At 41.1% G+C, this 22718-nt stretch overlaps 1 protein-coding gene across 5 annotated transcripts in view; it reads left to right on the forward strand.

Annotated features, from left to right (window-relative positions):
- The first annotated feature begins 1122 nt into the window (after positions 1-1122).
- Positions 1123-22718, forward strand: part of TPD52L1 (TPD52 like 1) — a 108341-nt gene continuing 86745 nt past the window's right edge. For all 5 annotated transcript variants that reach the window (XM_030929338.1, XM_010359021.2, XM_010359023.2 and 2 more), the window contains exon 1: positions 1123-1432. In XM_030929338.1, the coding sequence (XP_030785198.1) occupies positions 1414-1432 (19 nt within the window). In that variant the 5' untranslated portion in view covers positions 1123-1413. The remainder of the gene's footprint in view (positions 1433-22718) is intronic.

The following is a 22718-nucleotide window of genomic DNA, read 5'->3' on the forward strand; positions in this document are numbered from 1 at the left end:
AAAAAAAAAGTTTCTTTCTAATTATTATTGCTGGTTAATGTCATACTTTGTCACTCAGGAGTTGATGGAGATGTAAGAAGAGATTAATGTTGTTTTCATGCCTGGCAAAACAACATCCATCTTGCGGCCGATGAATAAAGGAGTAATTTTAACTTTCAAGCCTTATTATTTGAGAAATAAATTTTGTAAGGATATAGCTGCCATAAATAGTGATTCTTCTGTTGGATCTGGACAAAGTAAATTGATAACCTTCTGGAAAAGATTCACCATTCTAGATGCCATTAAGAACATTCATAATTCATGGGAGGAGATCAAAAAGTCAACATTAACAGGAGTTTGGAAGAAGTTGGTTCCAACCCTCCTGAATGACTTTGGGGGTTCAAACTTCAAAGCAGGAAGTAATTGCAGGTGTGGTAGAAAGAGCAAGAGAATTAGAATTACAAGTGGAGCCTGAATATATGACTAAATTGCTCAATTTCATAAGACTTGAATGGTTGAGGAGTTGCTCCTTATAGACAAGCCAAGAAAGTGGTCACTTGAGATAGAATCTACTCCTGGTGAAGTTGTTCACAGCATTGTTGAAATGACAGCAAAGGATTTATAATTATATACACTTAGTTGATAAAGCAATGGCAGAGTTTGAGATGACTGACTCCAATTTTGCAAAAAGTTATATTGTGGATAAAATGCTATCAACCAGCATTGCATGGTACAGAAAAATCTTTCATAAAAGGAAGAGTCAATTGATGCAGCAAACTTCATTGTTGTCCTATTTTAAGAAATTGACACAGCTATTCCAGCCTTCAGCAATCACCACCAGGATCAGTCAGCAGCCATCAACATCCAAGCAATGCCCTCCACCAACAAAAAGATTCCCATTAGGTAAAGATGATCTTTAACATTTTTTAGAAATAAAATATCTTTTTAAATTAAGGTATGTATATTGCTCATTTTAGACATCATGCTATTGCATACTTAATAGACTACACATAGTGTAAACGTAACTTTTATATGCATTAGGAAGCTGAAAAATTAGTGCGACTCGTTTTGTTGCAATACCTGCTTTATTGCGGGGGTCTGGAACCTAATCTGCAATATCTCTGCGGTATGTCCGTATAGCGCCGGGAGTGGGTGCCTTCCGCCGGCTGTGCAGAGCGCCGGCAGGTGGCGCCCAGCGGCGAGCTCTTTCCAGCTTGGTTTGGGCCAGGTGGACTGGAAGGGGCGGAGGTAACCAGAAGCGGCCAGTGGCTGCTGCCTGCGTCCCCAACCCCCTCCGCGCAGCGCTCGAGACACGCGTTGCCAGGAGTGGGAGAGAGCGGCGGGGCCAGCTGCGTTCTGAGGCTGAGCACAGCTGCCATCTGCTCTGGGAAGCACCGGGGTGTCCCCGCCGCCCTCAGCTCGAAGTCAGCCACCATGGAGGCGCAGGCACAAGGTGAGTGGACGCCGATCGCCCAGAGAGTCAGGTCCTGGGGCGCGCATAACTGCTCTTTTCCTGCACCTCCTAACTTAGCTCTCGGACAGAACAGACTGGTGCCATGCTACGCGTCTAGAACTCCACTCCCACCCGCGCCTTCGGTATAATGCCTGCTCACCAAACTCAGGATTTGCTGTGGGTCTGGGGCTCAGTAAAGTGGCAGGGGATCCGTAAGTGGAGAGGCCCCTCCTCAGGAAATGCGCCGGTGGAATGCCCTACCCTCTTCCGCAGCCAGTCGCCCCCGGCCTTCCCAACCTCGCGGGTGTCCAAAGGACCTGTTGTGCCGGGTCCGGAAAGCGTGTTTCGCTCCCTTTCCCTTGAGGGAGTGGGGAGGGAATGTGACTCTTTTCGCCCAGGGCCGTGGACTCGCGGCTTGTGGGTCCCAAGTTAGGGAGTGAGGGGATCGTCAGCCGAGGGGGTGGCTCCGCACCCCGGCTACGCCAGAGGCTTCCAGTGCGGGGACCCGCCTTCGGAGGCCAGGTGAACGTTACTGGCCCCCTGACCTCCAGCAGATCCACACATGAGTCCCAGTTTCCCGCGATCGGGGCGCGACCTCTGCCTCCCGTGGCGCGCGGGGCCCCTGACAACCCAGCTCCCTGCTCCCGGGGCTGCCCGCTGGAGGAAACTGCGGTGGCTTCACGAAGGTCGGCCTCATATCTTGGGGTCACACTTGAACAGTGTTGGGGAATTCCGATGGCACCGTTCAATAATGGGGGTAAACGGACCGTGGAAAGGGGTAGAGGTGGGTGGATGTGGAGCGAGAGACAGTTGGGAAGGAAACGGACTCAGTGATCTACCTTGGGGAGCAACGCCCAGAAGGTATGGCTTGCGGAGTTCAGCCTTTAAGGCAGTCGTCGCCACCACTCTTTTACACTGTAGGAAACTTTGTGTTGGCTCTTAATATAAATAAAATCCCATTTAAAAAAAAAAAAAAAAAAAAAAAGAGGTTCATGACCTGATGCGCTCGCCCTCTAGGGGCAGAATGCCCTGAATGAGTGTGGGTTGGCGAGTGCCTGGGCCTGGAGTCGCCCAACAGGTTTGCTGCCAGGATTACAATTGTCTGAACAGCACGAACCTTACTCATTTGTTCCATCCGCCTAGGTCCTGCCCATAAAGCTGCCGCTACCCATATTCTTTCCTCTATTATGTAGACAGGAAAGGATAATTCAACCGAGGGTGCGGGCTGTTGGTCAAATTCAAAAGCAGAGGTCAGGTTGGAGGCCTTCACACCAGAACTGAAGCTGGTGGGAGCAGCACCGGAGCTTTCCAACCTAACTTGCAGATTAGAATTTACAGAGTCTTCAATACTGGCCTTGGCCAACCCCATCCATCCCAATCAAACTGGAATCTTTGGAACCTGAACATGGGTATATTTGGAAGCTTCCGGGATAATTCTATTAGTGAGGTTGGAGAAGAACTATAGCAGATGGGAAACATTCATACAACTTCTGAAGACATCCAAAACTACAGACTGGTAACCACTGGTGTCACTGGTTTGCTTTATTGCTTTGCTTTAGTTCCAAGATTTACTTAACAAATATTTCAGTGCTTTCCTTTGCCAAGCACTGTGCTAAGAAGAGCAAAGACAGACTTGGTATCTGCTTCATAAAATTTGCAGTAGAGGAAGAGACAAGTATTAATTTGATAGCTATTTGACAAATAACGTGTAAAATCACTGCATGCTAATGCTAAGAAAGGGCCTTGTAGTGCAGTGAGAGCCTGAAAAACTATAACCCTAGTATGCAATAATCAGAAGAGCAGATTGTTTATTGTGTGCCTGTCTCTGTTCTTTGTGCTTTGCATGTATTGATGGACTCATTTCCTGTGCACAGCAGTCCGATGAGGTAGTTCATGTTCTCATTCCCATTCTACAGAGAGGAAACAAGCATGGAAGGTATTAGATTGTGGCAAAAGTAATTGCAATTTTTGCCATGACTTTTTAATAAATTCCTTGTTTACAGCCAGATAGGTAAAAAGTAGCAAAGTTGATGCTGTGAGGGACTCATTCTCACTCAAAGCTTATGACTTTTGGAGGAAAGGTAAACTTCAATCCCCACCTGAATCTCCAGCTGCCCTGTGGTGCCCTTCCTTTCCCCTCATGACTGGATGGAACCTTTGGGTGTAAAGAGGACTAGTAAAAAGGCAAATGGATATGAGAAAAGTGAACAGATTTAAGAAATAAGAGGCCAGGTGCAGTGGCTTACACCTGTAATCCCAGCACTTTGGGAGGCCAAGGTAGGAGGATCACTTAGAGCCCAGGAGTTCAAGACCAGCCTGGACAACATAGAGAGACCTCATCTCTACAAAAAATAAACAAAATTAGCCAAGTGTGGTAGCATGTGCCTGTTGGCCTAGCTACTTGGAAGGCTGGAGTGGGAGGATTGCTTGAGATCAGAAGTTTGAGGCTACAGTGAGCCAAAATCCCATCACTGTACTCTAGTCTAGACAAGAGTGAGACCTTGTCTCAAAAAAAAAAAAAAAAAAAAAAAGACAAAAAAGGCCAGCCACACCTGTAATTCCAGCACTTTGGGAGGCTGGAGGAGACAGATTCTTTTGAGCCCAGGAGTTTGAGACCGGCCTGGCCAACATGGTGAAACCCTGTCACAAAAAAATACAAAAATTAGCCCGGTGTGGTGGTGCGTGTTGTATCCCAGCTACTTGGGAGGTTGAGGTGGGAGGATCACCCGAGCCCAGCAGGTCGAGGCAGCCGTGAGCTGTGATTATACCACTGCACTCCAACTTGGGTGAGAGGGCAAGACTCTGTCTCAAAAAAAGATAAACAGAAAGAGAACAGCAACAACAACAATAAAAACTTAAGAAAAGTCAAAATTGGATTGAATGTGAAGGAGGGCAGTGTCAAGGATGACCCCAGCTTCCTACTTGTACAATCAAATGGAAGACACTTACCTCTTAAATCTTCATTTGCCTAGCATTTTAAGATTTTCATTTTCAGAGTTTTTGTTATTTAGAAAGCACACATATTGAGTTCTTTAAGAAAAACCTTCTCACAAACTGTTTATAGCATATATTAAAGATAAATCTTTTTTTCCACTTGCACATTTTTCTGGCTAAATGAATGATTTCCCTCTTAGATTCCAGATAAGACAGTTCTGTGACTTTCAAAGTGTAAGTTTCCACCTTTGGCACAGTTTATTTTAGAACTATCTAGAGCGGAGATGGCTTACCTTTCTGCCTGCTAATCTAGAGACAGGTAAGGATAAGTGAGGTTAAGCAGGCAGGTGCTGATGAGTTGTACCTCATATTGTCCAGGAAGCCACCAAGGTGTTATGGACATGATTCGCCCATATAGCTCAGTAAGTGCAGCAACTTAGTGTGCTAGAAACTTTCCCATAAGTGAAATTATGCAAATGTGTTCTTTGGCTTTGTAAAGTAATAGACTACTTCCAGCAAAACAAGAGGACTTTCAGGGGAGGTGGTAGGACAGAAAACAGGAAGTGGGATTATGAGTGGAGCGGTTCACTGAGGAGGGCTGGAAAACAATGTGGAGGGAGAAGTCCACAGGAGAATGGCATTCCTATTTGCTTTCCACTGGTACCAGATAATTTTGCTTTAAGATAATTGATGTGTTAGAGAGCGAATTGGGTTAGAAATACAGCATTTTCCTGAAACATATGGTAGTCCTTTAAAATAAAAACTTCCTGATCCTTTTAAACTACCCTTCAATATTTTATTATTCTAAATGGAAATAACTTTGTTGTTTTTGCCTTTCCCAATGTCTTTAACGTTAGAAGGAAAACTGTCTCTTTTTAACATTTGCATATATTCAAATTAATAACTGTGTTAGTTTCTCATTGCCAATGTAAAAATTACCACAAACTTTGTGGCTTAAAACAATAAAAATGTACTGTCTCATAGTTTGAAGGTTAGAATTCCAAAATCACTATCACTAGGCTGAAATCAAGGTATCGGCAGGGCTGCCCTTCCCTGGAGGTCTTTGCCTCTTTCAGCTTCTGGTGGCTGCCGACCTGCTCGGGCTGCATCGCTCCAATCTCTCTGCCTCCACGGTTACACTGCTTTCTCTTCTATTAGTGTCAAACCTCCCTCTGCCTCTCTCTTATAAGGACACTTATGATTTCATTTAGCACCTACCTGGATAATCCAGGATAATCTCTCTCTCTCTCTCAGACCTTTAACTTAATCACATCTGCAAAAGACTCTTCCACACAAGGTAACATTTCCAGGTTCCAGGAGTTAGGATATATTTAGGAGCCATTATTCACTTTAGTATAATAATTATTTTTTATATTCAGACATCCACTCAAGAAGATTCTCAGATGTCCATGAATGAAATAAAGCAATAAACATCAGATTCATCGTATTGTTTGCAAAGTCCTTTAAATGAAAATGTCATATATACCTTTCATTGTACTTTGCTCACAGAACATTTATATAATTGTATCTTGTTTCAGGAAGTACATAAGGCAGTTTATATGGATACTTGAAATGCAACAAGATAATGTAAATTAAAAATAGATGAAAGAAAATAAATGAAGATAAGACGAGAAAAGGAAGCAAGAGATGAAGCTCTAGAAAAATGAATATAATCACATTACTTTTATTGATATTGCATGGAAAACAAATTATTGCTTTGTAAAGGAAGTATGACATTTTGATATAAAACAATAAAAGAACCGTTCTTCCCTCTGTCAAACAGCAGCAGATTCAGTCTCTTATACAGGCATACCTTGGAGATAGTGTGGGTTCAGTTCCAGATTACCCCCCCAAAGAAGTGAATATTGGAATACAGCGAGTCACACAAGTTTTTTGGTTTTCTAGTGCGTATAAAAGTTATGTTTATACTATACTGTAGTTTACTAAATGTGCAATAGCATGATATCTAAGAAAAGGTACATACCTTTATGTAAAAGATCCTTTTTGCTAAAAATTGCTAACGATCATTTGTGCCTTCACTGAGTGATAACTGTCTTACTGGTGGAGGGTCTTGCCTGGATATCGATGGCTGCTGACTGATCCAGATGGTGGTTGCTGAAGGCTGAGGTGGCTGTGGCAATTTATTAAAGTAAGACAACAAGGACGTTTGTCACATAGATTGACTATTCCTTTCAAGAAGATTTATATATTGCATGTAATGTTTGGTAGCATTTTATCTGCGGTAGAACTTCTTTCAATATTGGAATCAATCCTCTCAAGCCCTGCCACTGCTTTATCGACTAAGTTTATATAATTCTAAATCCTTTGTTGTCATTTCCACAGTGCTGTGAACATCTTCATCGCGAGTAGATTCCATCTCAAGAAACCACCCTTTGCTCATCCATAAGAAGCAACATCTCATTCATTCAAGTTTTAGCGTGAAATTAAAATGTCATAAATTTAGTTACATCTTCGGGCTCCACTTCTAGGTCTCTTGCTTTTTCTAACACACCTACACTTCATTTCCTCCACTGACATCTTGAACTCCTCAAACTTATTTAGGAGGGTTGGAGTCCACATCTTCCAAACTTCTGTTAATGTTGATATTTTGACCACCTCCCATGAATTACGAATGTTCTTAATGACATCTAGAATGGTGAATCCTTTCCAGAATGTTTTCAATTTACTTTGCCTAGTTCCAACAGAAAAATCACTATCTATGGCAGCTGTATTCTTATGAGATGTATTTCTTAAATAATAGGACTTGAAAGTCAGAATTTCTCTTGGATCCACAAGCTGAAGAGTGGATATCATGTTAGTAGACGTGTGTTAGCAATGTTAATCCCTTTGTACATCTCCATCAGAACTTTTGGGTGACCATGTATTATATCGTTTGGCTGTGTCCCCACCCAAATCTCATCTTGAATTGTAGCTCCCATAATTCCCACATGTCATGGGAGGGAGCCACTGGGAGGTAATTGAATCATGGGTGCAGGTTTTTCCCATGCTGTTCTCGTGATGGTAAGTCTCAGGAGAGGTGATGGTTTTATAAAGGGGAGTTACCCTGAACATGTCCTCTTGCCTGCCACCATGTGAGACGTGCCTTCCATCATGATCGTGAGGCCTCCCCAGCCATGTGGAACTGTGAGTCCATTAAACCTCTTTTTTTAAAAAATAAATTTCCTATTCTCGAGTATGTCTTTATTAACAGCATGAGAATGGACTTTTTTTTTTTTTTTTTTTTGAGACAGAGTCTCGCTCTGCCACCCAGGCTGGAGTGCAGTGGCCGGATCTCAGCTCACTGCAAGCTCCACCTCCTGGGTTTAGGCCATTCTCCTGCCTCAGCCTCCCGAGTAGCTGGGACTACAGGCGGCCGCCACGTCGCCCGGCTAGTTTTTTTGTATTTTTTAGTAGAGACGGGGTTTCATTGTGTTAGCCAGGATGGTCTCGATCTCCTGACCTCGTGATCCGCCTGTCTCAGCCTCCCAAAGAGCTGGGATTACAGGCTTGAGCCACCGTGCCCGGCAGAGAATGGACTTATACAGTTGTGTTATCAACTAGAAATAGTATTCAAAAAGAAATATTTTTTTCTGAGCAGTAAGTGTTAATAGTGGACTTAAATTATTCAATAAACCATGCTGTAAACAGTTACCCAGACTTTGTTATTCCATTTATAGAGCACATTTTCTAAATCTATAGATTTAGTACACTTATTTATTTATTTGTATTTGCATTTTCATAGATGAATGGTCTTGCTCTGTTGCCTAGGCTGAAGTACAGTGAGATCATCATAGCTCACTGAAGCCTTGAACTCCTAGGCTCAAGCAATCCTCCTGCCTTAGCCTCACAAAGTGTTGGGATTATAGTCATGAACCATTGTGTCTGGTTACAGTTAGAATAATTCATAAGGACCTTAGAATTTTTCAAATAGTAAGTGAACATGTAACTTAAAGTCACCAGCTGCATTAGCCCCTAACGAGAGCGTCAACCTGTCCTTTGAAGCTTTGAAGCCAAGCATTGACTCCTCCTCTCTTCCTATAAAAGTCCTAGCTGACATCTTCTTCCAACGTAAAGCTCTTTCATCTATATTGAAAATGTGTTGTTTAGTGTAGCCACTTTCATCAATGATCTTAGCCAGATCTTCTGGAGAGCTTGCTGCAGCTTTGGCATCAGCCCTTGGTGCTTCATCTTGTACTTTTATGTTACAGAGATGACTTTTTTTTTTTTTTTTGAGATGGAGTCTTGCTCCGTCACCCAGGCTGGAGTGCAGTGGCACGATCTTGGCTCACTGCAACCTCCACCTCCAGGGTTCAAGCAAATTCTCCTGCCTCCGCTTCCTGAGTAGCAGGGATTACAGGTGACTGCCACCACACCCAGCTATTTTTGTATTTTTAGTAGAGATGGGGTTTCACCATGTTGTCCAGACTGGTCTTGAACTCCTGACCTAAGGTGATCCACCTGCCTCAGCCTCCCAAAGTGCTGAGATTACAGGCATGAGCCACCATGCCCGACCTGAGATGACTTCTTTCGTTAAACCTCATGAACAAATCTCTGCTGGCTTCCAACTTTTCTTGCACCGCTTTCTCATTTCTTTCAGCCTTCATAAATTGAGGAGACTTAGGACCTTCTCTGAATTAAGCTTTCACTTAAAGGAATGTTGTGGCTGGTTTGATCTATCCAGACCACTCAGACTTTCTCCCTATCAGCAATAAGTCTATTTCACTTTCTTCTCATTTGTGTGTTCAGTGGAATAGCATGTTACGTTTCTCTCAAGAACTTTTCCTTCACATTCACAACTTGAATCAAGAGGCCTGCTTTTGATCTATCTTGGCTTTCAATGTGCCTTCCTCGCTAAGTTTAATCGTTTCTAGCTTTTGACTTAAGGTGAGAGATATGTGTCTCTACGTTTCACTTGAATACTTAGAGACTATTATAGTGTAAATTGTCATACTAACAATGTTGTTGTGTCTCAGAGAGTGGAGAGGGCCAGGGACAGGGAGAGAGATGGGGAAATGGGTGGCTGGCAGAGCAGTCAGAACACACACAAGGTTTACTGATTAAGGTCACCATCTTATGTGGGCATAGTTCATGGTTCCCCAAAACAATTATGATGGTAACATCGAAGATCACCAATCACAGATCACCATAACAGATATAATAATAATGAAAAAGTTTGAAATGTTGTGAGAGTTACTAAAATGTGACACAGAGACAAGACATGAGCACATGTTGGAAAAATGGCACCAATAGACTTTCACAACCTGGGGTTGCCACAAACCTTCAATTTGTAAAAATAACAGTATCTGTGAAGTACAATAAAGGGAAGTGCAGTGAGGTATGTCTAACTCTTAAATTATCCAAGGAAAAAATTATTTTGCATTTTATGTTTCATATTTAAAATGTTACATTGCAATTTAGGCAACATAATAATAAACCTCAAACTATGAAAGCAAGCTGTTATATATTTTGATTTATGATTTTTAAGAGTATTATTAAGACTATTCATACTATTTTCAAAATTGCCTCCTGTAGTTTTATTTCCTAGTTAAGTAAAGGTTTTGAAATAGGTGATGATGTATATTTTAGATGAAGTCAGTCATTTGCAACAAATCATATACCATTGTTTTATTTTAAATTATTTTAAAATCTAATTATACAAATGGCACTATTATAGTACATGGGAACATATTTTGAATTTCCTTCCCTAGTATACACTTTATTAATTATCTGGGTAGGCAGAATCTAAGAATTTCTTCAAAAACTTGTAAGCAAAGGAGTCCATTTTTGTGGTCTATAATACAATGTGCTACTTAATAATGTATAGTAAATAATAAACAAATACTTCAGCAGGTATCGATTGATTAAATATTTTAACAAATACTTATTGATTACTGTAGTAATAGCAAATATTTGACAAGCACATACTATTGGGAGGGAAAAGGACATAGTGATTAAGATCCCAGGATGAAGGTCAACTGCCTGGATTTTAATTCTGCCAAGTTACCTACCATTAATATGACCATGAACAAGTTATTGATTTCTCTCTATCTTGGTTTCTACATATGCAAAGTGAAGATAGTAATAGCCCCAATATCATAGGATTGTCATGGGGATTTAACATGTTAATACATACAGAGTGCTTAAAGCCAGGCCCAGCACATGGTAAGTAGTATATAAATGTTTGCTGTTGCTTTTATTAGCATATGCGGAAAACTTTGCATCCATTATTTTATCGAAACCTTATAATAACATCATGAGGTAGATACCTTTACTTTTAACTCGTTTTATAAACAGGGAAACTAAGAGTCAGAAAAATTAAATGAAGAAGACAGGATTCAACTCCAAGTTTAATTGGGTCCAGAGAATGAGCTTAACTGCTATACTGCACTGTGCCTTAATGTGTGCTGTGCCACATGTGCAAAGGGGAAGCTAAGATGAACTTGACATGGTGTCATCTTTTCAGGAGGATAGGCAAAAAAGAGTTGAGAGTTGTGCCTGTGGGTTAACACCTAGAACTAATAAGAGGACGTATTTCCATCCTAGTGGGATTTTTTGAGTACTAAAGTGCTAATTAGAGCTAATTCACAGTGAGGGTGATAATAATATTTTAGTGTATTTACAAATGTCAAATACCATGGCATGCGCTTTTTTAAAAAGCATGTTATTTAGCCAGGTGCAGTGGTTCCTGGCACTTCGGGAGGCCAAGGCGGGAGGATCACTTGAGCCCAGGAGTTCAAGACCAGCCCAGACAACATAGCAAAACCCTGCTTCTACAAAAAATAGAAATAAATAAATTGGGCATCGTGGTGCATGCCTGTATTCCTAGCTACTTGGGAGGCTGAGGTAGGAGGATTGGTTGAGCCCAGGAGTTTGAGGCTGCAGTGAGCTATGATTGCATCATTGCACTCTAGTCTGGGCTGGACAAAGTAAGACCCTGTCTTAAAAAAAAAAAAAAAAAATTCCAAACGTGTTATTTAATAAGTACAACAGGCCGGGCATGGTGCCTTACACTTGTAATCCCAGCATTTTGGGAGCCTGAGGTGGGCGGATCACCTGAGGTCAGGAGTTGAAGACCAGCCCGATCAACATGGTGAAACCCCATCCCTACTGAAAATACAAAAATTAGCTGGTGGGCACTGGTAATTCCAGCTACTTGGGAGGCTAAGGCAGGAGAATCACTTGAATCTAGGAGGCGGAAGTTGCAGTGAGCCGAGATCATGCCTTTACACTCCAGCCTGGGTGACAGAGTGACACTCTGTCTCAAAAAAATAAATAAATAAAACCTACAATAATAATAACAAACTCACAAGGAAGGTAACATTTTGATTTTACAGATGATGAAACTGATTGACAGACTAGTTACACAACATTCTCCAACTCATACAACTTGGAAGTGTTGGAGTTGGAATTTGAAATCAGAAAGTTTGACTTCATACCTCGATATTTCAATTACCATTCTATAGGTACTTCATATGCACAAGCAGTGTGCAAGGTTTTAAATCATGGTTTTGCTTTATTTTCTATACTATCAAAGACGCTTTAAAGGGGCAGAATTTAATTGTACAGTTCATTTCATATGTGGGCAGGGTCTAAGTCTGGGAATATGAATGGGACTGGAGATCTTTAAGAATAATCCTTGTGACATGTCAAGTTGCGGGTAGAGGATGCTCATTTATCAACAGCTTGCTATTTTTGTTCTGTTTTCAAGAAGAAGAATTCTATAAACATCACATGACATGTGATTCTTAAACCAATACAGAGTTTTATCACCCGCTCAAACAAAAGTCAGTTCAAATATGTTATTCCTCTTGGTGTTCATCCATATTCAGTCATCTCAGGACTTTAAAATAAATAAAAGTCACAGGATCTGCATGCTTCTTTGCAGAAAGCACAATCTGTATTCTTCAATGCTAGCTGAAAGGGCTAATTTCAATGAGTACCCCAAAAAAGAAAGCATTTTATTGCCTCATGAACATTGTAATTACTTGCTTACATGAATATGTTTTATTCATCTCACCATCTCCCAATCATATTAGCACAGTATCTACTTTAAGAAAATATCTAATAAAACTGTTGAGAAAAATGAGCCATCAATGGATTTGTCCTTAAGCTACTCTAGCCATCTCTGTGTTGAATTTTCATGGTTTGAAGAGGCAAGTGCAGAAAAGAGGGCATCTGCCTCAGCCATTGATCAGCTGGCATACTCTCCATGCAGGCAGAGGTTCACCATTACTGCTGTTGCGAAATGTCCCCAACAACACTGTAAACCCAGTTACTTCTTCAATTTACTGAGTTAAGCTGATCGTGGTGGTGAGTGCTTATAGTCCCAACTAATCAAGGTGCTGAGGCAGTGGGATCACTTGAGCTCCAGAGCTCAAACCCAGGCTAAGCAAAATTCCTGTCTCTTTAAAATATATATATATATATATATATATATATATATATATATATATATGTATATAAATTGTATGTATTTATATATAAATATATATATATAACTAAAAGAAAAAAGTAAAACAAGAAAAAATTTACTGAGTTACTATGCAGTTAAGAACATGTAAAAGATGACCTCAAAATGTGGATATTCGCATCTGTCATCCCACTTTTCATTGAATATTTAAGCAATAAAGTGTAACGATTTAAAATATATGCATTAAATTGAGAAGCATTGTTAATGTACCAGGGAAGGCAGGAGAATATTTTAATGAATTTGAAATGGCTAAAAGGAAGCTTTGGGTCCTCAAGGAAAGATGAATTTTAAGCAGTTTCTCACAGTGTGAATCGTTTATAAGTGATGCATTTTGATGCAGAGGAAGTGAAGTTCCCAGAATAAAACCACAAATCTCCAAGAATACCCTTAGTCACCAACATATTGCTTCTTTCTCAAAAGGCAAAAATCTAGCACTTTGCTCTAGCCAGACCATGTACCACACACGAAAAATGCATGTATATGTTACACCTCATCTCCAAACTTACCTACGGTTATTTGTATCTTATACAAATTACAGTTTCCCTGACATAAATCTAAAATATAGAAAACTCTTCAACTCCTTGGAAATACATTTTTCTTATAATTAGACATTTCTTTTGTCCATTAATAGCAAGAGCGTCTTGTCAAGGATCATGGAAGGAGAACTGATTCAAGATTAAAGAGATCTGTAAAAGTCATATGACATGTAATTCTTAGAACCAGTATAGAATTTTATCACCAGCTGCTAGGAAAAGTCAGTTCAAATATGGAATAGTTCAAATATGTTATTCTACTTGGTGTTCATCCATACCCAGTAATCTCAGGATTTTAAAATAAATAAGTCATAGGATCTGCGTGCTTGTTTCCAGAAAGTAGGATTTGTATCCTTTAGATGTTGGCTGAAAGGACTAATTTCAATGAGTACCCAAAAAAAGAAAGCTTTTTATTGCCTCATGAGTATTATAATTACTTGTTTACATGGATATGTTTTATTCATTTAACCATCTCCCAAGCATATTCACGGAAGCAGAACTGATTCATTCAAAAGAAAAAGCCAATTTGGGATGGGGGTAGTGGGAGGAGATCTCTTCAGATCTCTCAGTTTTAAAGTCTCTGATGGTTGGAAATTTGTAGTTTTTCACTGATTTTTCTCCCCTTCACATGAATGAGCAAAGAGCTAATAGTTCATTGTCTATAAATATTTTCCAACATTTTGTTTTCCAAAATGGACTCATTTCTACATAAAGACATCATGGAAAGATGTTTTTTCTTACTGAAGGGTTAAGTCAGCCCTGGAAAGAAGTATAGACCTTGGCTCCTGTTATTCCTCTTTAGATATCCCAGGGTTCCAAGAGGAAGTTACAAGATACCTGCACTACCTGTAAAGTTTATTTTAAATGATAGGAAGGCTCTCATAAGCATTGGATGGGAGGAAAAACTTTTTTTCTACCCTTTTAGGTGAAGTGCCTAAGAGCCTGTGAATTAAACTTATAGCAGACAGATTAACAGGAGAAAAAGCTTACAAAGTTACTTATTTTAAATTTTACTTGCACAAGGGTGTCATGGAAAGAAATGAATACCCCAAGGAGTGATGAGATTTGATTTTCTGTATCATTTTACTATAGGAAAGGGAGGTGGAGAAAAGGCAATATTGAGAGAGCAAATGACTTCTTTTTTTTTTTTTTTTTTTTTTTCAATATAAATGGGCCCTTAGGAGAATAGATGGGAGATATGACAGTTTGTGACAATGTCTAGAAGAGAAGAAAGAGTTGCTCCCAGTGGGAGGAATTTCTGACAGCTGAGTTCTTTTGGGAACCTCTGCTTTTAGTCAGATAAAGGATTTCAGGAACTCAAATGCCTTCAGCTCAAAATAACTCTTATGTGCTGGGTAGGGTGGCTTATGCCTGTAATTCCAGCACTTTTGGAGGCTGAGGCAGGAGGACTGCTTGAACCCAGGAGCTCAAGACCAGCCCAGGCAACATAGCAAGACCTCACTTCTACTAAAAATAATAATTTTTAAAAATTAGCCAGACATGGTAGTGCACGCCTGTAGTCCCACTACTTAAGAGACAAGGTGGGAGGGTGACTTGAGCTTAGGAGGCGTTCATCCCACTGCACTCCAGCCTGGGTGACAGAGCAAGACCCTGTCTCGAAAAAAACAAAACAAAACAAAACAAAACAACAAAAAAACACCTCTTATGGCAAAGTGGCATACTTTGGCATGGAAAATGCTAATCCCTTTCAGCACTCATCATTTGCTCATATTTTACCCACTATATGATGGGCATTACTGGAAAGGAAAATACCTGTTTACTGTTGGCCTACTGTGTATCTGGTGTGGCTTCATTCATTTCTAAGATGTTCCACCAGGCTCTTGTAGCCCATTCTCAACAACAGTAGCCTTCAAAGCAGGAAATATATTCTGAGATTAGGACTTGTAATTTTCACGTGACAATTTAGAGAACATGTAGAAATAAGAATACACATTCGGAAAGTGTTTGAAATATTGTTACAAATATTTTTGAATTTTTACAATTTTCAAAAAAACCTGCATGTAGAAAATATGAGAGTGCTATTCATCGGTCAGAAGACGTGATTACATCGTGCAGTGCATAACACGTGCACTTTACAGTTCCTCCTACATGTAGGAGAAGACACCAAGATGCTGACCCCTCCTTTACAGAAGTCACTGTGGCATCCACAGGGTAGGAAAGCCCCATACTCAGCAGTGAGCAGCTTTATACATTTGCAAAGCAAATCTTGTACTGAAAACACAGAACAAAAGACAAAAAAAATAGGGTGGATTGAGTAACAGTAAACTATCATAAAACATACATCTGAAAAGAGATTCAGACATACTTTTGAAAAGAATTAAAGTCACAATATATTTGCCACCTTGAATTAAATTCATTTGGTTATGGGGTTGGTGACTTCTTTCATTAAGTGATGGGAAAATAGATTGGTATTATCAAGCACTGCCAGTTTATCACTTACTATCTCAGATCTTTCAATTAGACACAAATAGAACTTTGTACGACCTTTGCTAATGGAGAGCAACAGTAGAAAATTATTCATCCCACGTTTGGGGTACTTACTATTAAATATACTTGTTTTCAATGACCCAGGAATTCACAACATGAAAATACAAAACCTACCTTATTGTGACATCTGGCCTCAGGAAGAGCAAGAACTTGGTGCCAGTGTTCTTCGACTCTTGACCCATCATAAGGGACTCAGTAACCTCTCCCCTGAGATGATTCCGAGACCCATCGCAGGGGTATCTTCTCTTCTTAGTATCCTTTTCTCTCAGTACTCTCTCCCCTCAAATGATATCCTGAGACCCACCTCAAGGGGTATCCTCTCCTCTCAGTCCCCTCTCCTCTCAGATGGTGTCCTACACCTGCCTCTGTAGAACTGGCTTCTGTCCTGTCCTTCTCAGGGTTTTTTTTTTTTTTTTTTTTTTTTTTTTTTTTTTTTTTTTGAGACGGAGTCTTGCTCTGTCACCAGGCTGGAGTGCAGTGGCACAATCTTGGCTCACTGCAAGCTCCTCCTCCTGGGTGCACACCATTCTCCCACCCCAGTCTCCGGAGTAGCTGGGACTACAGGCGCCCGCCACCACGCCCAGCTAATTTTTGTATTTTTAGTAGAGATGGGGTTTCACCATGTTGGCCAGGATGGTCTCGATCTCTTGACCTCTTGATCCACCCGCCTCGGCCTCCCAAAGTGCTGGGATTAAGACCGTCTCAGATTTTTATTTTTTTCTTTTTATTCCTTCTCCCAAACTGAAGAAAAATAAATGTTTTGGTTTAATGTAATAGGACCTGTTATGTATGTTTCAAACATAATGGCCCCATATAATAGCTTGAATTTGGATGCCATTAGATTTGGAAAAAGAGAAAGTCAGCACTCACTTGCACGTGGTCGCTTTCTTACTCCCTCTTTCTTTGTGCCCTCCCCTTCCTTTCTCTACTCCTTTCCACCTCTCTTTCTCTCTTTCTCTCAAAGTACCAAGTCCAGTGCTGTATTCTCAGTGCTCATCTTCACTGACCTATTAGCATATCTTGGCGGGTTGCCCACTATCTGCTCCTCAGAGCACTTTGTTCACTTGGTTTTCAGGATACTGAACAGTTCTCCTTCTTCTCAGGCTCCTTTGCTAGCTGCTGGCTTGCCCCAGGGATCCATCCTTGGCCTGCTTCTTCTTTCTATCTACGCTAGCTCTGTTCACCATCTCATGACTCATGGTTTTGAATTGGATCCATGTGCTTACAACTCCAAAATTTATTTTTCCTGCCTGCACCTCGCTTCTCAACTTCAGACTGCCTACATGATGCGTCTGCATAAGTGTCTAATAAACATCTTGAACTCACCATGTCTAACATTGACCTCCTCCAAAATGTCCCTAGTCCTCCTAAATTCATCTTGATTTCAGTTTATGACAACTCCATTTCAAATGCAGAAGCCCAAAACCTATCCTCCATGGTTTAGCTTTGTTTTCCCCCCATTGTACCCCATTTCCAGTCTGTCATGCCAGCTCTACTTTCAAAATGTATCCAGGATAGCACAGCTTCCTACCACCTCTGCTGGTATCGCCTTGGTCCCAGCCTTCCTTATCTCCAATGTGCATTACTGCAGGAGTCTCCTAGCAGCTCTCCCTGCCTTGGCCCTGGACTGGCTTCACTCCATTCTCAACATAGTAATCAGAGTGATTCTCTCAATCATGGTGTATCATGACACTCCTTCCTTTGAAGTTCTCCAGTAGTTCCTCAGTTCACTCAGAATAAAGGGCAAAGACCTTACAATGGCCTTTGCTTCTTCCCCTTTTATTTCCTGGACCTCATTTCCTAATGTTCTCTCCCTTAATTCCCTTCGCTTCCTCTTAGGAGCCTTTGAGTTTATTAATCCCTCTTCTTCAAAACGCTTCCTCAGATGTCTTCTGGGCCTGTTTCCTCACCTTCTTTGGTTTCTTACCCAAATGTTGCTGGTCACTACCACCCTTAGATCCGGCAACTGGACCCAGATCTGTTGGGACAGATAGCTATCCCTGGGTTTTGTCAAGTTTCTGCACAACACGTCTTCCCATCAAAGGTATGAACAGATAATTTTCCCTGGATTCTCTTTTCCAGATGTTTGCATGTTACTCACAGCAATAGCAGTAGCGACAGTAACATCATTCTACCAGTTCTCTGAGGCTCAATTCCAAAAGGATGATGTGACAAGGGGCAGGTGTTGCCTATTAATGCGGTCAGGTGTGTTACAGGAGAGTAACACCGGGGTTAGGAAACACTGAGATTAGGTTGTATAGGGGCTATTGTGTAGCCTTGAAAAATAGAAACTTTCTCTCTTAGGGGCAGATTTATTTACTGTCCAGGATAATAAAGGTGATAAAGACCAGATGTTGGGCAGATTTGCTAGTAGCTCTCATATAAATCGGGGTTTCCTAATCTCAGTGTTACTCTCCAGTAACACACCAGACTGCATGAACAGGTAATACCTGGCCCTTGTCACATCATCCTTTTGGAATTGAGGCTCAGAGAACTAGAACAAGGATGTTTCTCTGGCTACTGCTATTGCTGTGAGTAATAAGTTGTCTTTTGTCTATGACCCGGAAATCTTGTGTCTTCTGCCAACATCTATGAAACTGGCAGGCTAATGTCTTGGCTTGCAAATAGGGTAAAATTGTGACCCTTCACATTTCTGACACCTGTTCAGAGCCTTTGGATTTAGAGAGCCCCACTTTATCCCTCTTCTGGCTGAGACTTTGTTTAGAGTGAGCAGCTTGTAGGCTCACGTAGAACCTGTGCCGCCTCTTCTAGATCATGCTCTGGGTATCTGAGACTTCAGAATCTCCTATCCAAACAACCCTGAGTGTGTTACCAGGTGTCCATGAGCCTTTCATGGGCAGACTATGCTGCCAGAATGTGTATTCCTCACCCCAAGAGATGACCAAGGGCTGACTGATTTTGGGGGTGGCAATGAAAGTAGCTTGAACATACAGTCTAGGAAACTAGTTCTCAGTTGTGATTCCTTGACCAGCATCATTAGCTTCACCTGGAGGAACTTGTTAGAAATGCAGATTCTTAGGCTCCACCCATTTCTGTTTCTACCAAATCGGAAACTTTGAGAATGAACCATTTGTGTTTTAACATGCACTCTAGGAGATTCTGATGCCCACTTATGTTTGATGATATGATGCCCACTTAACAGACTAGGTTATCCACATACATGTGCATAAGGTGCCTATCAATGCTTGTGGCAGACAGACTCTAAGGTGACACCCAGTGATTTCCGGCTTCTGTTATTGATATTCTTGTATAATCTCCCTAGTTAGACTGTGGGCAAGACAGTAACTTGCTTCCAACCAATAGAATATGACAAACTGATGGGATGTAACTCCCATGATTACATGACTTCGTTTTAGCAGACTGGAGCTGAGGCTGTCCTTGTGGGTTGATGAAGTAAACAGTTGAGTTGGAGAAATCCACATGACCAGGAACTGTGGGCAGCTTCTAGAAACTGGGTTCTTTTAGGACATAAGGAAGGCAACAAAAACCCGGTTCTTTAGTTTTGTGCTGCCAGAAAGTGAGTTCTGCCAACAGTCTGCATGAGCCTTGAAACAGTTCTCCTCCTGTCCAGCCTCTAGATGAGAGTGCAGTATGGCTGGCACTTTGATTGCAGCTTCATGAGACCCTGGGCAGAGGACCCAGCTAAGCTATGCCAGGATTTCTGATCCACAGAAACTCTGAGATAATAAATGTGTGTTGTTTTAAGTAGCTAACTCTGTGGTCATTTGTTATGCAGCAGCATTTGAGAGCTAACACAGGGCAGGGCTCTGTGTGGGAGGAGAGGATGGGATGTATATTTTTCTTTGTGCTCTTGCTTTGCCTTCGGATCTGCAAATGTTGGTGATGGTCTGTCATGGCCCCTCTATTTAAAATGGTACCCTTCCCCCGCTGCCTCCTTCCCTCCCTCCCTGGCTCCCGCCTTCCCTCTCTTTCTTTCTTGCCTTTCTTTCCTTCCTTCCTTCCTTCCCTTCCCTTTCCTTCCTTCCTTCCTTCCTTCCTTCCTTCCTTCCTTCCTTCCTTCCTTCCTTCCTTCCTTCCTTCCTTCCTCCCTTTCTTTCTTCCTTTCTTTTCCTTCCTTCCTTCCTTCCCTCCTTCCTTCCTTCCTTCCTTCCTCCTTCCTTCCTTACTTCCTTCTTCCTTCCTTCGCTTCCTTCCTTCCTCCCTTCCTTCCTCCCTTTCTTTCTTTCTTCCTTTCTTTTCCTTCCTTCCATCCATCCTTCCTTCTTTCTTTCTTTCATTTTTCTTTCTTCCTTAGACAGAGTCTTTCTAGTCACCCAGACTAGAGTGCAGTGGTGCAGTCCTGCTAGTGTTAAACTTCTGGCCTTAAATGATCCTCCCACGGCAGCCTCCTGAAGTATTGGGATTATAGGCATTAGCCACCACATCTGGCCTGGATTTGTGTGTGTGTGTGTGTGTGTGTGTGTGTGTGTGTGTTTTGTTTTTTGTTTTTTGTTTTTAGCAGCTATTCCCCTCTATCATGCTATGTATGTATTTACCTAATTTATTTTCTTCATTGTCTCTTCCCACCCCTTCTAAATATAAGTCCTGCAGGCCCAAGATATTTTGCTGTTGGTCACTGCTTACTCTCCAGCACCTAGAACAGGGCTTGACACACAGTAGAGGTTCAATCAGACTTTATTGAATAAATAAAGTAAGCTATAATGTTTTTGAAAGTCCACTGGATCCTGGCAAATGCTCCACTGAAATTAACAGGTTTTATCTACTGTCTTTCCTCATTATTAGGCAATTGCATGAATGATAAAAATAAATGAGAAGGAAATAATTTCAACAAAGGAGTAAGCAAATGAAAAAATTTACTTCATTCCCTGCCCTTGCCCCGTTAAAAATAATCAATTGACTCTGGGTTTGCTGTTTTTACAAGACCAATTGGTTTATCGACCAATATTGCAATTGAATGTAACCCTTAATTTCTATCAGCCTGTCTCTTCTCACTCCCTGGCGGCCTGTCTGCTGTGTGTTTGTGCATGTGTGAGCACGTGCTCACAGAAGGAATCCAAGAGGAAGAAAAGTCCAACGTCCTGTTAACCTGGGCCCCGTTTTCCTTTCTCTCTTTTCTTAATTACAAGGCTGTTCCTGGCTCAGTCATTTAAGCTAAAGAACTTTCCACTTTGAGTCAGGCACATGGTCCAAGGAATGGTTTATAGAGAAGCTTGGTTGTCCTCCCCATTGTAAATCTAAATTTTTCTCTGGTAGTTCTTTTCTGTTGTTCTCTGCCATTTTTCTCTTGATCAAACCCTTTGGAGAGGCAGCCTGATGCAGAGTGTCCTGGCCCAAGAGCCAAGAGGTGCAGCTTCTGATCTTGGTTTCACCACCACTCTGCCACTCCCTTCTCAGGTCCTCTGTTTGCTCACCTCTTTCTTACCCAAGAGGGTTGGATTAGTTGTCCTTTGAGATCCTGCCCAGCTTATTCTTAAAACACCTGTTTAAACTCCTTCAATAGGTGATGCTTTTTAAATATATATACATGCGTACATACATATATACAAATACATGTATTAAGGTGTTCCTTAAACTATGTTTGCTTTTTTATTTCCTATGAGGAAAGTCTGCAGTCAAGTTAGATATTTGCATTTTTTTAAGTAAGTCCTAGAATGCTACTCTAGATGCTGATACTTCTCATTTAAGGAATGACTCTGCATACTCATATAAGTAATTCCTCCAGTCTGAGATGACTGTGGTCATAGGGAAGGGAGTCAGGAGGAAGAACACAGAATAGAGCAAAGTAAAGGGCCTGTCACATAAAGGGATCCTAGTGTAGTGACAAAGAGCCTACATGTCGTCACAAAGATTTGGATCCATTTCCCAGTGCAGTCCCTTATCAGCGATGTGACTTTAACTTCCCCAAGTCTCAGTTTGCTCATCTACAAAATGGTGGAAATGTGGGGCCCCCAATGGATCTTGTGATGATTGAATGGCGTGATGCAGATGAATTGCTTACGACTGTGCTTGGGTACTATTATGGCAATGAAAGAGAAAAGCGAGATTCATTTATTAATTTCTCGTGAAATATGCATTTAACATCCCCTGTGCTGGGCCCTAAATTAGGCGCTAGTGAAACAGACATGAAAAAACCAAAGTCCTTTCCTTTGTGAGTTTACCACCCTATTTTTGTTATAGCAGTTAGTTGTCAAGTAACTATTTGTAATGCATTCTTTTACCCCAAAATTCATTGGATTTTGGTATGCTACCTACCACAAAGTTAAAAATAGCTTTCTGGAGCTAAGGAAAGATGAGTAGATTGAAGATAGAAATAAATATGTAAGTTGATGGAATTTGGCTATCTGGCCTGCATGCAAATCTGAAGCATAAATTGTACCTACTAAAAAAGACCGAAATTTTGCTAATGAGACAATAAATGTTTTAAATGGTTGCTGCTTTTGGTCCTTCTTTATTTACTAGGATGAAAGCTTAAAGACTTGCATAGCAGATATACAAAGCAACGTTCATTGTTTGGTTACATTTTGAGGAAGAACAGGTTAAATGTTTTGCTTGCATTTCCATTGCTTCTTTTGAAATAACTTAGTAGAGCACCAGGGAAAATGCCAACAGTGCTTACCTCTTCAGTTAGCAGATCCTATTTCCAGTCTCTTGTCATCTTTCCTTAGTCTCTTGTGGCTTGGATGTTGCTGATAACAAGACAGGCTTGCTGAAAGGAGTGCAAAGTGCATGGAGAAGGGTGCATGTCCTCCATGGCAGGACTTTGACAATCCTAGTGTCTGTTACTTAACACCATGCTTGAGACCTCCAACTGTTCTGATTTCAGCTCTTGCCGGCACAAAATGAAAGCTTTTAATATGTT

This window comes from Rhinopithecus roxellana, chromosome 4 (genome assembly GCF_007565055.1).
Source record: "Rhinopithecus roxellana isolate Shanxi Qingling chromosome 4, ASM756505v1, whole genome shotgun sequence".
NCBI lineage: Eukaryota > Metazoa > Chordata > Mammalia > Primates > Cercopithecidae > Rhinopithecus > Rhinopithecus roxellana.